The sequence below is a fragment of the Nomascus leucogenys genome, chromosome 6, assembly GCF_006542625.1.
Source record: "Nomascus leucogenys isolate Asia chromosome 6, Asia_NLE_v1, whole genome shotgun sequence".
NCBI classification, from domain to species: domain Eukaryota; kingdom Metazoa; phylum Chordata; class Mammalia; order Primates; family Hylobatidae; genus Nomascus; species Nomascus leucogenys.
The window spans coordinates 96,197,400-96,213,585 of record NC_044386.1 but is presented as its reverse complement, the minus strand read 5'-3'; the positions used below and the strand labels follow the sequence as shown (position 1 = coordinate 96,213,585).

The 16,186-nt window shown below is 37.4% G+C and overlaps 1 protein-coding gene across 8 annotated transcripts in view; it reads left to right on the top strand.

Annotated features, from left to right (window-relative positions):
• The window catches only part of SCAPER (S-phase cyclin A associated protein in the ER), a 562,100-nt gene that overhangs the window by 132,985 nt on the left and 412,929 nt on the right, over nucleotides 1-16,186 (top strand). For all 8 annotated transcript variants that reach the window (XM_030814840.1, XM_030814838.1, XM_030814836.1 and 5 more), the window contains 4 exons: nucleotides 2,808-2,978; nucleotides 4,273-4,348; nucleotides 4,449-4,566; nucleotides 4,833-4,944. In XM_030814840.1, coding sequence (XP_030670700.1) covers nucleotides 2,808-2,978; nucleotides 4,273-4,348; nucleotides 4,449-4,566; nucleotides 4,833-4,944 — 477 coding nt within the window. The remainder of the gene's footprint in view (nucleotides 1-2,807; nucleotides 2,979-4,272; nucleotides 4,349-4,448; nucleotides 4,567-4,832; nucleotides 4,945-16,186) is intronic.

Below are 16,186 nucleotides of genomic sequence, written 5' to 3'. Positions count from 1 at the left end.
ATACATGTGCATGTGTCTTTATCGTAGAATGATTTATAATCCTTTGGATATATGCCCAGTAATGGGATCGCTGGGTCAAATGGTATTTCTAGTTCTAGATCCTTAAGGTATCACCACACTGTCTTCCACAATAGTTGAACTAATTTACACTTCCACCAACAGTGTAAAAGCATTCCTGTTTCTCCACGTCCTCTCCAGCATCTGTTGTTTCCTGACTTTTTAATGATCGCCGTTCTAACTGGTGTGAGATGGTATCTTATTGTGGTTTTGATTTGCATTTCTCTGATGACCAGTGATGATGAAAATTTTTTCGTATGTCTGTTGGCTGCATAAATGTCTTCTTTTGAGAAGTGTCTGTTCATATCCTTTGCCCACTTTTTGATGGGGTTGTTTGTTTTTTTCTCTCTCCTTTTTTTTTGAGACAGTCTCACTGTGTTGCCCAGGCTGGAGTGCAGTAGTGCAGTCTTGGCTCGCTGCAAGGTCCGCCTCCCAGATTCACCCCATTCTCCTGCCTCAGCCTCCCGAGTAGCTGGGACTACAGGTGCTTGCCACCATGCCTGGCTAATTGTTCGTATTTTTTAGTAGAGACGGGTTTTCACTGTGTTAGCCAGGATGGTCTCGATCTCCTGACCTTGTGATCCACCCGCCTCGGCCTCCCAAAGTGCTGGGATACAGGCGTGAGCCACCACACCCGGCTGGGTTGTTTGTTTTTTTTTCTTTTAAATTTGTTTAAGTTCTTTACAGATTCTGGATATTAACCCTTTGTCAGATGGGTAGATTGCAAAAATTTTCTCCATTCTGTAGGTTGCCTGTTCACTGTGATGATAGTTTTATATAAATTGAATTGTGTAAGCTTTGCTTGACTTCTTTCACTCAACATATTTATTTTGAGATTTATCCATGTAGCTGTGTGTATTAATATTTCATTCTGTTCATTGACTTTACTAGTATTCTGTTACATGCATGTAACACAATGTTTGTTCATTCACTTGCCCAGAGACGTTTGAATTACGTCTTTTTTTTAATGAATAAAGATGCCATGAACATTTTTATATACAACTTTATGTGAACATATTTTTTTTTTTTTTGAGAAAATACCTAGATCAATTTTGTTGATAGTATTGTTCAGGTCTTCTATATCCTTACCAGTTTTTTGCTTACTTTTTCTGTCAGTTGAGAGAGGGGTACTGAAATCACTGATTGTAACTGTGGATCTATTTCTTTTCTAACGACTGTATTGAGATAATAATTTACATATAATACAATCCACCTGTTTCAAGTTTACTGTTGTTTTTTAGTATATTCACCATAATCAGCTTTAGAACCCTTTCATCACTCTAAAAAGAAAATCTAGCGCCCATTAGCAGTTACTCCCTTTCACTCCACCCACACCCGCCACTACACTGCCTTCTCTCTATATAATTTTGCCTATTTTAGACATTTCATAGAAATGAAATGCAATATATGGTTATTTGTGACTGGCTTCTTAGCATATTTTAGAGTTTCATTCATGTCTTAGTTTGTCTCAGTACTTTGTTCTTTTTTGTGATCAAATAGTATAGTCCACTGAATGAATGAATATACCACATTTTATTTATTCATCAATTGATGGACATTTAGGTTGTTTCCACTGTGCTATTATGAATAGCACTGCTTTAAGTATTTGCATAAAAGTTTTTGTGTGGGCACATTTTTTATTTCTCCTGGATATATATCTAGGAGTGGAATTGTTGGGTTATATGAACTCTATGTTTAACCATTTGAGCAACTGTCGGACTGCTTTCCAAAGTGGTTGCATCATTTTACATTCTCATTAGGTTTATATTTTTTTGCATTTCTATAGGTTTTTGCCTTATATATTTTGAAGTTCTGTTAGGTCTATAAACATTAGGATTGTTTTGTCGTCTTGATGAATTGACCCTTTGATTATTATAAATTGATCTTCTTTATTTTTTGTACTGAAATCTGTGTCTGATGTTAATACTTCAGCTTTCTTTTAGTTAGCATAGATCTTTTACTTGTAATCTGTTTTTCTTCTTCTAGGAAACATATAGCTCAGTCTTATTTTTTATCTAATTTGATAATCTCTGCCTATTACATGTTACATTTACATGTAATATAATTATTGACATAGTTTGTTTAAATCCACCATTTTACTATTTGTTTTCTCTGACTTGTGTTCTTCCTTCCATTTTTAATTTTTTAATAATTTCATTTTATCACCTTTGATGGCTTATTAACCACACGTTTGTTTTGTTATTTCAGTGTTTGATTTAGGGTTTCTAGTATACATCTTTAGCTTCTCATGAGGATTTATTAATTAATGAATCTCATGTATATTTTTATTATTTACAATGCATTTTTTAAAGTTAGGTGTATATATGTTCAGAAAGCATCATCACCAGTATAGCATATATTCTTTCCATGTTCCCATTATAGTGTACTATTTTGGTTTTACATTTAATGAGTATATTCATTTTGGCACTAAAATGAAATTCACACTTTGTCATTAATAATACCTGTTATTTATATGACTTCACAGTTTCTCATACATAGCAGTCTGGTAAATAAGGCAAGTCATTGATTATTGTTCCATTTTATGGAATACCAAGTAGGTTCTTGGTTTTTAGAAGCTTCTAAGGCACACAGCTAGTAAGTGGATGAGCCTGTATGGAACTCCAGCTTTTATGATTCTAGATCAATACAATTTTATGTATACTGTTGAGTTCATGTTAGAACATAAAAAATGATTACTTTCCAGTCAAGTGATGATTTTTCTTTTTGTTTATGTGTTTTTAACTTTATAGTCCATGGCAGAAGTCCTTGCTAAAAAAGAAGAGCTAGCAGATCGTCTAGAAAAGGCCAATGAAGAAGCCATTGCCAGTGCTATTGCTGAAGAAGAACAGTTAACTAGAGAAATTGAAGCTGAAGAAAACAATGATATTAACATTGAAACTGACAATGACAGTGATTTTTCTGTGAGCTTTTAGATTTTTTAACGTAACTATTCAAAATTTATATTTAGAAACAAAATTATCTGGGCCAGAAAGACTTGAAGTCCATCTAGTCCTATTTAAAATTATTTATTTAAAAATCATGTTCAGTAATCATAACTATTATTCTCAGGGTGATTTAGACTTATACAATAAACAATAGCAAATCTTTTGCTAGCACTTTACCATTACTAAGTATTTTCATATATGATACAGTTGACAAGTTAGAAGTTATTATTGTTATTTTACCAGTCAAGAAATTGAGTCTGGGCCAGATGTGGTGCCACATGCCTGTAATCTCAGCACTTTGGGAGGCCAAGGCGGTAGGATTGCTCGAGGATAGGAGTTCAAGACCAGCCTGGGCAACATAGCAAAACCCCGTCTCTATTAAAAAAAAGTTAAAAAATTGAGTCTGACATGAAGTAAGAACTCAACATTACTCCGATTATAATTTATGGAAAGTGAAGATGAAGCTAAGGTATTTTACTTCTGTATTCTATTAGCAAAAAGTAGGCTGGGCGTGGTGGCTCATGCCTGTAATCCTAGCACTTTGGGAGGCCGAATCGGGTGGATCACAAGGTCAGGAGTTCGAGACCAGCCTGGCCAATATGATGAAACCCCATCTCTACTAAAAATACAAAAATTAGCTGGGCGTGGTGGCAGGTGCCTGTAGTCCCAGCTACTTGGGAGGCTGAGGCAGGAGAATAGTTTGAACCCGGGAGGTGGAGGTTGCAGTGAGCTGAGATCATGCCACTGCACTCCAGCCTGGGCGACAGAGTGAGACTCCATCTCAAAAATAAATAAATAAATAAATAAATAAATAAATAAATAAATAAGCAAGCAAATGATACACTACCTTCTGTTACTAAGTGCTTAGGATATATATGTTGATGATGGGAATTTGTTAAGAATAAAATAACTTTAAATGTTTTACATATTGGTTTATTAAATTTTAATGCCAAGCAATCTTCAGTTCTTCAGTATTTGCTTTGTATATGTTAGCATTTATGTAGCAATAGGATAAGGCCAATATATTTCTTAAATTTACTTCATTTGTCTCTGCTGTTAATGGCTTCTAGGCTCTTAAAATGAATAGGCTGTGGTATTTTAACTTGGCAATTATTTTGATTGTACTGGTAGGTACCTTTTTCCTAGTTTTCAACTGTTGGTTAAATAGAATATATTAACAATAGGTAGGAAATTTTAATGTATAGTTCATTTTCTAAAGTTGTTATTGTGTTCAAAGATTTGATTTTCAACTTCCCTTATTACATTTTAGGCCAGCATGGGCAGTGGGAGTGTATCTTTCTGTGGTATGTCCATGGACTGGAACGATGTCCTTGCAGATTATGAAGGTATTGTGTATATGCATATTAGTACAGTGTTCAAAAGTTTGTTCTCAAATGTTTTATAGACCTATGTGGTTAAACAATAATAGTATTTTTTTCTGAACAGCTCGTGAGTCTTGGCGCCAAAATACATCCTGGGGGGACATTGTAGAAGAAGAACCTGCTAGACCTCCAGGGCATGGAATTCACATGCATGAAAAACTTTCTTCACCCTCTCGCAAAAGGTCTGGCATTTGAAATTAATTTGAAATGGTTCACAGGAAGGAAACCAGCCACCACTCTTGACTGCTAAATAAAATTGCTACATGGCATTTTTGGACACATTACTTCAGGACAGTTTCAGATCCATTGAAAAGTAACAAAGCTTTCCTGAAATGTTGGGCCAAAATTAGTTTTGTATACTTTAAGAAGTATGAAGTCTAAAGAACACTTTTTCTGGCCTTACCATGTAAACATTTCATGTCTCTTGTCCATTTGTTTGTATTAATAGAACAATTGCAGAATCTAAGAAGAAACATGAAGAAAAACAAATGAAAGCACAGCAGCTAAGGGAAAAGTTACGCGAAGAGAAAACATTGAAGCTTCAGAAATTGTTAGAAAGGGTGAGTTTTTATTTTTTAGGAAATTATGATAGTCTGAAGTTGGTGCGCTTATTTTCAACTCTACTTCTGGTCTGAGAAAAGCTAAAGTAACCATAAAAATAATTAGATTTGCTAGGAAATAAAAGCATTTTAATCTATTGACTCCAAGAAGGTTAACTATTAAAAAACTGTCATTTTCAAATTATCTAGTAAATTGATATTTTGCAGGGTTAGCGTGGATTATTAAAGTTCTACTTGTCTTTTGCCATTTTCATTGGAGGGTTTCCTTGGGGAGGTTTGTCTAAAGTGTAGAATGACCTGGTAGGACAATGTGGAGCCTAAGACTATCAGTTTGTAGTGTGTTTGCCCATGGCCAGCCCTGGTCCTTGCCCTTGGCTCTGGTTTTTACTTCTGTTTATGTATCTGCAGCCAGCCCCTTCAGCTAGAGGAATGCAAGCTACTGCCCTGTCGCACAGTTGTTGTCAATCCATGTCCATATGCAGTGGGCCAAATAGCCATGCACACACATGGCCACAGCTGGCCATGGCCCCATTGCCACATGTATGCCTGCAACCAAACTCCACCTGGCCTCTGCCACCACCTGCCTTGGCTCCCACCTACCAGGGGTGCTTACTTCTTAACACAGAGGTGCTGCTGGCAGCCACTGCCTACACCCTGTAGCTTTTAGAGCTGAGGACTGCCCTGTTACTGATACTGCCAACTCTAGCCCCCTGAGCTGCCACACCAATGCATACATATAAACCAAGAGTTATTGTACTTCCCCGCACTTTGGCACTCTGTGTGCCAGTAGGCTTAGTGCAACAATGTGCTCCTGCTTTCCCCCCAAGTCAGTGCTCCCATCTGAGCAATTGACTATCCTTTCTGAAGCCAGTCCATAAAGACTGGAGAAGGTGACTCCTTCTTTAAGTGCACAGACAGCAATGCAAGGATACAAAGAACATGAAAAATCAGGAAAACTTGACACCACCAAGCGAACACAATAAATATCCATCAAACGACCAAAACAAATGAAGATCCGTGAAGTCCCTGACAAAATATTCAAAATAACTGTTGAAGGTCAGTGAACTGTAAGAGAACACAGATAAATAATGTAACAAAATCAGGAAAACAGCATTAAAAACAAAATGAGAACATCAAGAAAGTGAAGCCAAGAGAAAGAACCAAACAAATTCTAGAGGTGAAGAATACACTGAAGAAACTAGAAAATGCAGTAGAGAGCTTCAGCCGCAGACTCAGTGAAGCAGAAGAAAGAATCAAGAGAACTTGAAAACAGGTCATTTGGAATTACCCAGTAAAAGGAGAGAAAAGAATGAAAAAAATGAAGGAAGCCTCTGGGATTTATGGGACACTATCTTTGAATGAATATATGCATTATAGGGATTGAAGAGAAGCAGGCAGAAAGCCTTTTTTTTTTTTTTTAAAGAAATAACCCAAAACTTTCTAAATATAGAGAGCAAAACAGATATCCAGACTCAAGCTCATAGAACCCCACAACAGGTAAAGAAGTCTACATCAAGACTTATTATAATTAAATTGTCGAAACTCAAGAAACAGAATTTTGAAAGCTGCAAGAGAAAGGCAACTCATCTCATACAAGCGAAACCTGCCCCCCCGCCATCCCCGGCCCCAGAAATGATTAGTGAATTTCTCAACATGAATCTTCCAGGCTAGGAGATAATGGGATGGTATATTCAAAGTACTGAAAGAAAAAAACAAAACCCTGCCAGCCATGATTACTATACCCTGGAAAGCTATCCTTAAAAATGAAGAGGAGATAAAGTCTTTCCCAGACACACGAAAATTGAGGGAGTTTGTCATCACTAGGCTTGCCTGAGAAGAAATGCTGAGTTCTTAAAATGGAATAGAAAAAATGATAAACACCAATGTAAAAGCGTATGAATAAAAGTATGTAAAGCTCAGGAGTAAATGTACAGTCAAATATAGAATAACATAATACTGTAAGGGTGGTACAGAAATAACTGGTAACCCCAATATAAAACTTTAAAGAAGGCTGTGTGTGGTGACTCACACTTGTAATCCCAGTGCTTTAGGAGGCTGAGGTGGGAGGATCACATGAGGCCAGGTGTCTCACACCAGCCTGAACAACATAGCAAGACCTCATCTCTACAAAAATAAGGAATAACAAAAAAATTATCAGTTATGGTGGTAAGCACCTGTAGTCCCAGCTACCTGGGAGGCTGACGCAGAAGGATCACTTGAACTTGGGAGTTTGAGGCTGCAGTGAGCTAGGATTGCACCATTGCACTGCAGCCTGGGAAACAGAGTAGCATCCTGGTACTAAGGTAGGGTGGGGGAGGGGACTTAAAAGACAAAAAGGAACTAAAGAGCTTCTGCACAGCAAAAGAAACTACCAGCAGAGTGAACAGGCAGCCTACAGAATGGGAGAAAATTTTTGCAACTTACTCATCTGACAAAGGGCTAATATCCAGAATCTACAATGAACTCAAACAAATTTACAAGAAAAAAACAAACAACCCCATCAAAAAGTGGGCGAAGGACATGAACAGACACTTCTCAAAAGAAGACATTTATGCAGCCAAAAAACACATGAAAAAATGCTCATCATCACTGGCCATCAGAGAAATGCAAATCAAAACCACAATGAGATACCATCTCACACCAGTTAGAATGGCCATCATTAAAAAGTCAGGAAACAACAGGTGCTGGAGAGGATGTGGAGAAATAGGAACACTTTGACACTGTTGGTGGGACTGTAAACTAGTTCAACCATTGTGGAAGTCAGGGTGGCGATTCCTGAGGGATCTAGAAGTAGAAATACCATTTGACCCAGCCATCCCATTACTGGGTATATACCCAAAGGACTATAAATCATGCTGCTATAAAGACACATGCACACGTATGTTTATTGCGGCACTATTCACAATAGCAAAGAGTTGGAACCAACCCAAATGTCCACCAACAATAGACTGGATTAAGAAAATGTGGCACATATACACCATGGAATACTATGCAGCCATAAAAAATGATGAGTTCATGTCCTTTGTAGGGACATGGATGAAACTGGAAACCATCATTCTCAGTAAACTATCATAAGGACAAAAAACCAAACACCGCATGTTCTGACTCATAGGTGGGAATTGAACAATGAGAACACATGGACACAGGAAGGGTAACATCACACTCCAGGGACTGTTGTGGGGTGGGGGGAGGGGGGAGGGACAGCATTAGGAGATATACCTAATGCTAAATGATGAGTTAATGGTTACAGCACACCAACATGGCACATGGATACATATGTAACAAACCTGCACATTGTGCACATGTACCCTAAAACTTGAAGTATAATAATAATTTTAAAAAAAGACAAAAAGGTATTAAGAGTAAGTATAATGACAAAAAATTGATGATGGATTCACTGTATGAAAAATAGTAAACTGACTTCAAAAACACAGTGTAGTGGTAGGTAAAAGTGTAGAGTTTTGTAGGCCATTGAATTTAAGTTGTTACCGAATTAAAGTAGACAATTGTAACCACAAGGGCAAACCTATTGTAAATACACAAATGCTAAAGAGAAATCAAACCAAACCATTACAAAAAAAAAAAAAACCCCACAATCAAATAACAAATGAAGATAGCAATAGAGTAAGGAACAAAAGCCTGCAGAACAAATAGAAAATAAGTAGCAAAATGTCAGTAATAAATCTGTACTTACTGTTAATAATTACTTCAAGTGTAAATGGATTAAACTCCCCAGTCAAAGAGCATAGAGTGGCTCAGTGAATTAAAAAAAGACATACCCAACCATATGCTGCCTTGAACAGACTTGGCTGAACACGAAGGAATATCTTATTCCATGTAAATTGTAACCAAAAGAGAGCAGAAGTGGCTAAACTTAGACAAAACAGACTTTAGGACAAGAACTGTCCCTAGAGAGGAAGAAGGCCATTAAATAATGATAAAAGAGTCAGTTTAACAGAGGATACAACAATTTAAATATATTTGCACCCAGCAACCTAACACATAAATATATAAAACAAATACAAATCTGAAGGGAGAAATTGGTAGCAATACAATCATAGTAGGAGACTTCAGTGGTCCACTCTCAATAATGGATAGAACATCCAGGTAGAAAATCAGTAATGAAACAGCTGACTTACAACACTATACACTAAATGTGCCTAAGAAATATATACAGGATTTTCTACCCCCGCATCAGCAGAATACTCATTCTTCTCAAGTGCGCATGAAACGTTCTTCAGAATAGATCATGTGTTAGGTCACAACACAAGTCTTTAGAAATTTAAGAAGATGGAAATCATACCAATATCTTTTAGACTGCAGTGGAATGAATCTAGAAATCAATAACAGAAAATAGGAAAATTAGCAAAAATGTGAAAACATACAGTTGAACAACTATTTGATAAAAGGAAATAAGGGGGAATTTAAATAATGCCTTGAAGCAAATGAAGACAAATATAACTCACTAAAATTTGTGTGATGTAGCAAAACAAGACCCTGAGGGAAGTTTATACTAATAAATGCCTACACTAGTTTTCTAACTCACAGAACTAGAAAAAGAAGAAACAAAACTAACCCCAAAGTTACTATATGGAAAGAAATAACGATAGGGCAGAAATAATTGAAATGCAAAAGAGAAAAACGATGGGAAAAAAATCACCCAAACAGGGTGGTTTGTTGGAAAGATAAAAAAAATCAACAAACTCTTAGCTGGTCTAAGAAAAAAAGACTCAAATAAATTAGAAATGAAAGTAGAGTCATTACAATGGATAACAGAGAAACAAAAAGGATCGTAAAGAACTATTATCAATAATTATATGGCACCAAATTGGATAACCTTAGAGGAAGTGGATAAATTACTGGAAATATACAACCCAATGTGACTGAATCAAGAAGAAATAAAGAGCCTAAACAGACCAATAACAAATACAGAGATTGAATCAGTAATCAAAAACCAACAAAAAAAGCCTAGGGCCAGATGGCTTAGTGAAGCCATCAATTCTACGAAATCTGTGAATTTCTGCCAGTATTTTAAAGAGGATTTCTGCATCTATGTTCATCTGGAATACTGGCCTGTAGTTTTCCCGTTTCTTGTGTTTCTATCTAGATTTGGAATCAGAGTGATGCTGGCCTCATAATACAAGTTGATCTATGATCAGTTCTACGAAACATAAAGGAGAAGTAGTACCAACCTTTCTTGAACTTTTCTGAAAAATAGGAGGGAACACTTTTGTGAAATAAGAAATATTATATTGGTCTCTGCCACTGGTTCCTGATGTAGAGCTCCTAAAACTCTGGTAGATAGAAGCACTAGGATAATATTGTTTTTCCAATATGCGATCTTTGACCCTGGTTCCCAACAGATAACTTCTATGATCTTTGTAATTTCTTTTTTTTTTTTTTTTTTTTTGAGACGGAGTCTCGCTCTGTCACCCAGGCTGGAGTGCAGTGGCGCAATCTCGGCTCACTGCAAGCTCCGCCTCCCGGGTTCATGCCATTCTCCTGCCTCAGCCTCTCCGAGTAGCTGGGACTACAGGCGCCCGCCACTACGCCCGGCTAATTTTTTTGTATTTTTATTAGAGACGGGGTTTCACCGTGGTCTCGATCTCCTGACCTCGTGATCCGCCCGCTTTACAAGCGTGAGCCACCGCGCCCGGCCGATCTTTGTAATTTCTTGAGTGATAAGAGCATCTGAAACAGAGTTCCTAAATGCCTTGGGCTTTGCTGAGTGATAGGAGCATCTTTTGTTATAATGAGGCTACTCTTGGTAGTGTCCTGAATAGCCTCAGAATTGGTGCTGGCTACTAGAACTTCGACCTCCAGGTTCAGTTGATTGCCAAAGCCAGTGATTTAATAGATCATGCCTCTGTAATGAAGCTTCCATGAAAAATCCCAAGAACAGACTTTGGGGAGCTTCTGGGTTGTTAAACATGTGAAGGTGGCACACCTGGAGAGGGCATGTAAGTTTCCTGTCCCTTCTTCACACTTTGCCTTAGGCATCTTTTCCATCTGGCTGTTTATCTGCATCCTTTAAAAGTTCCTTTGTAATAAATTTGCAACAGTAAGTAAAGTGTTTCCTTGAGTTCTGTGGGCCACTCTAGCAAATTAATCAAACTTGAGGAGACAGTTGTGAGAACTCCAAATTTATAGCTGGTTTGTCAGAAGTATGGGTCAGAACTTGGGACTTGTGATTAGCATCTGAAGTTGTGGGGGCAGTCTTGTGAGACCGAGCCCTTAATCTGTGGGACCAGGTAGATAATGTCAGAATTGGATTGAATTATATGACAGCTAGCTGGCATCAGAGAAGTGGTCAGTGTGAGAAAAACCCCATAAAAATCTTGGTGAACAGAACTGTTGTTGTGTTGTATGTGAGAGGAGGAAAAACAATTTAGTTTTTCCTATCTCTTACAACTTCCAAACTTGTATTATGAGGCCAGCATCACTCTGATTCCAAATCTAGATAGAAACACAAGAAACGGGAGAACTACAGGTCAGTATTCCAGATGAACATAGATGCAGAAATCCTCTTTAAAATACTGGCAAACCAAATTCAAGAATACATCTACAATCATACCATGATTGAGTGGGATTTATCTCTGGAATGTAAGTATGGTGAAATATACTAAAATCTATAAATGCAATATACTACATGAATACAATGAAAGACAAAAAACACACTAATATTTCAACAGATGCAGGATAAACACTTGACAAAGTTCAATATCCTTTCATGAAAAAACCCTCAACATAATAGGTATAGAAGGAACTTTACTTGACACAATATAGGCCAATGCTGTTGTTTTAATGTTTATCCCCTCCAAAACACATATTGAAGTTTAATTGCTATTGTAATAATATTAAGAGGTGGGTTCTTTTGGAGGAGATTAGGTTATATTGGCTCTGCTCTTATGAATGGATTGATAGCATTATTGTGGAAGTGGGTCCTTATTGCAGGAGTGGGTGCCTTATAAAAGGTTGGATTCAGCTCCCCATAGTTCCCATGCCACCCTTTGCCTTCTCTTGCCCTGTTGCTTTCCTCCAGGGTTGATTTAGTAAGAAGAACCTTATCATATGCCACCACCTTGATACTGGACTTCCAGTCTCCAGAACTATTATATGATAAATAAATTTCTTTTTTTAATTAATTACCTAGTTTCTGATATTCTGTTATAGCAGCACAAAACAGACTAAGACAGCCCATATATGAACAACCCACAGTTAACATCATAATTGGGAAAAACTGAAAGCTTTTTCTCTATGATTTGGTAAAAGGCAAGTATGCCCACTTTTACCATTTCTCTCCAAAATAATACTAGAAATACTGGGAAAAGCAAGAAGAAGATATGAATGCATTATATGGGAAGGGAAAGAAGTAAAATTATCTATTTGTAGATAACATCATAAATATAGAAAACCTTAAAGATTCCACAAAAACTTTGAGAAATAATATATGAATTCAGTAACGTTTAGAGATACAAAATCAACATGCTTAAGAATCAGTGGGGTTTTCTTTTTTTTGAGATGGAGTCTTGCTGTGTCCCCCAGGTTGGAGTGCAGTGGTGCAATCTCAGCTCACAGCAAGCACTGCCTCCTGGGTTCACGCCATTCTCCTGCCTCAGCCTCCCGAGTAGCTGGGACTACAGGCACCCGCCAACACGCCTGGCTAATTTTTTGTATTTTTAGTAGAAACGGGGTTTCACCGTGTTAGCCAAGATGGTCTTGATCTCCTGACCTCGTGATCCACCCGTCTCGGCCTCCCAAAGTGCTGGGATTACAGGCATGAGCTACCGCGCCCGGCCGGGGTTTTCATACACTAACTATGAACTATATGAGAGAGAAATTAAAGATACAGTTTTCTTTATATTAGCAACAAAAAGAATAAAATATTAGGAATTAAGCAGGGAGGTGAATCACTTGTATAGTGAAAATTATAAATTTATGAAAGAAAATTTAAAGCAAAAATTAAATAGAAAGTTATCTCTGTTCATGGATTAGAAGAATTAATGTTATTATAATGTCCATACAGCCTTAAGTGATCTACAATTTCAGTGCAATCTCTATCAAAATCCCAGCCATTTGTTTTTAGAGAAATAGAGAAACAGTCCTAAAATTCATATGGAGCTCCAAAAGACCCCAAAGATTGAAAGTCATCTTGAGCAAGAAGAGCAAAGGCTATAGTCATAACACTTTCTAACTTTAAATTTTATTATAAAGGTATAGTAATCAAAACAATTTGGCACTAGCATACAAACATACACACAGACCAATGGAACTTAATAGAAAACCCAGAAATAAACCTATGCAATTATGGGCAACTGGTCTTTGACAAGTATGCTGAGAGCATACAATGGGGAAAGCATAATCTTTTCAACAAAGGGTATTGGGACTACTGGGTATCCACATGCAAAAGATTGAAATTGGACGCTTATCTTACACCATGCATAAAAATAAACTCGAAATGGATTACAGGCTTAAAATCTGAAACCATACAACTTTTAGAAAAAAACTTGCAGAAAAACCTTCTTGACATTGATCTTGGTGATAATTTTTTGAATGTGACAGAAAAGCACAGGCAACAAAAGCAAAATTAGACATGTGGAATTATATCAAATTAAAAACCTATACAGCAAATGAAAAAATTATCAAAATGAAAAGACAGCTATGGAATGGGAAAATATTTGTAAAAAATATATCAGATAAGGCATTAATATCCAAAATATTTGAAGTACTCACACAACTCAATGGCAAGAAAACAGCCTGACTCAAAAATGGGCAAAGGACTTAAAGAGACACTTCTCAAAAGGAGAAATCCAAAAGGCTAACAGGTACATGGAAAGGTGCTCAGCATCTGTAATGATCAGGGGAAATGGAAATCGAACTTGAGTGAAATATCACCTGACACTTGTTAGGATGGCTATTATCAAAATGACAAGAGGCAAGTATTGGGGAGGATGTGGAGAAAATGGAACCCTTGCATGCTGTTGGTAGGAATGTAAATTAGTATAACCGTTATAGTAAGCAATATGGGATCTCCTCAAAAAATTAACATAGAACCTGTCATATGATCAGCAATTCTTCTTCTGGGTATATATCCAAAGGAATTGAAATCTGGATCAAGGAGAGATACCTGTGCACCCATGTTCACTGTAACATTATTCATAATAGCCAAGATATGGAAACAACCTAAATGTCTGCTGATGAATGAGAAAAATATGGTATATATTTGAGTGTGTGTGTGTGTGTGTGTATATATATATCTATATATATCTCTATATATAGATATAAACAATACTATCTAGCCTTAAGAAGAATGAAATTTTGACATTTGTGACAACGTGGGTGGAGCTAGAGGATATTAAGCTAAGTGAAATGAGACACAGAGAGAAATGCTGCGTGATCTCACTTCTGTGTGGAATATGGGAAAAAGTCACATTCATAGAAGCAGAGAGGGGAGATGGAGTGATATTGGTTGAAAGGTACAAAAGTTTGACTTATGCAAGATTAATAATTTCTGGTGAGGTAATGTACAACATCATGACTGTAGTTAACAAAAAACAAAATACCTGAAAACATAGGAAACATTGAGTTTATTCCTGGAATTCAAAGATATTCTTTCATTAGAAAATCTATGAATGTAATGGGATATAAACTGATGAGAAGAGGAAAACCATTATTTTCAACATCAGGGAAAGATGATCAAGTTTGGATAAGTGGAGCACTAATTATATTTACAGAAGAGAGTCTGTGTATTTAGAGCAGAATAACTATTGATCATCGTGGTAAGTAGAAATAACATGGGCTCTGGAGATAGCCAACCAAGTTTAAATCTTGATTTTCTCGTATAATAAGCTATGATTCCCTGAGCAAGTTACTTAACATTATTGTATTTCAGTTTCTTTTTCTGAAAAATGACAATTATTAATTTGTTGTGATGCTTAAATGAGGGAAGTGTTTAAAACAGTAACATAGTGCTAGGTTGGATGTTTAATATACAGTCACTCTTATAACTGAGTACTGTGTTATCTATGCTCTATTATAAATGACAGAAAAACATAGCTTAAAACAGCAAACATTTATCAGCTCACATTTTTCTGTAAAAAAGGCCACCAGGAATTGCATAGTGATTCTTTTATTGTTTTTTTTTTTTAGAGTCAGGGACTTGCTCTAGCCTCTCCCAGGATGGAGTGCAGTGATGCAGCATAGCTCACTGCAGCCTAGAACTTCTGGGCTCAAGCCATCCTCCTGCTGCAACCTCCTGAGTAACCAAGATTACAGGCACATGCCATCATGCCTGGTTAAGTTTTTAATTTTTTTTGTAGAGACAGGATCTTGCCATGTTGCCCAGACTGGTCTCAAATTCCTGGCATCAAGCAGTCCTTCTACCTCGGCCTTCTAAAGCACTGGAATTCCAGGCATGAGCCATCATACCTGGCCATCATTCTTGCCCTGGGTCTTTGATGATTTTTTTTTGTGTGTGTGTGACAGAATCTGGCTCTGTCGCCCAGGCTGGAGTGCTGTGGCACAATCTTGGCTCACTGCAGCCTCCACCTCCCGAGTTCAAGCGATTCTTCTGCCTCAGCCTCTTGAGTATCTGGGATTACAGGCGTGCACCACCACACCTGGCTAATTTTTTATATTTTTTTGGTAGAGACAGGGTTTCACCATGTTGGCCAGGCTGGTCTCGAACTCCGGACCTGAAGTGATCTGTCTCCCAAGTATTGGGATTACAGGCGTGAGCCACTGCTCCTGGCCTGATGAATATTTAGTCAAGCTATCAGTCAGGTCATAGTCATCTGGGTCTGGAGGATCCACTTCCATACTCATTTGTGCAGTTATTTGCTGGCCTTCGTTCCCCTTTGGCTGTGGGCCAGAAACCACAGTTTCTTGCCAAGTATACCTTTCTACAGCCCAAGTGTCTTCATGACATGGCCAGTGGTTTCTCCATAGAAAATCAGAGAGAGAGAGTGGGGGAGAGAAAGGAAAAAGTACCCAAGAGAGTTGATAAAAGGAAGTTGTGCTGAGTTTTATAGCATCGCTTTTGCTGTATTCTTTTGGTCACAGTCCTCATACAATATGGGAGGAGATTACATAAGGATCTTAAAACCAGGTGGCTTAGATCACTGGGCACCATCTCAGAGGCTCCATACTACAAGTACCTAACACAGCATGATGAAAAATGTATGGCCACTGTATTGTAATTACAGGTGAACTCTTTTGTTACCTTCTGGTATTAGAAAGGAAT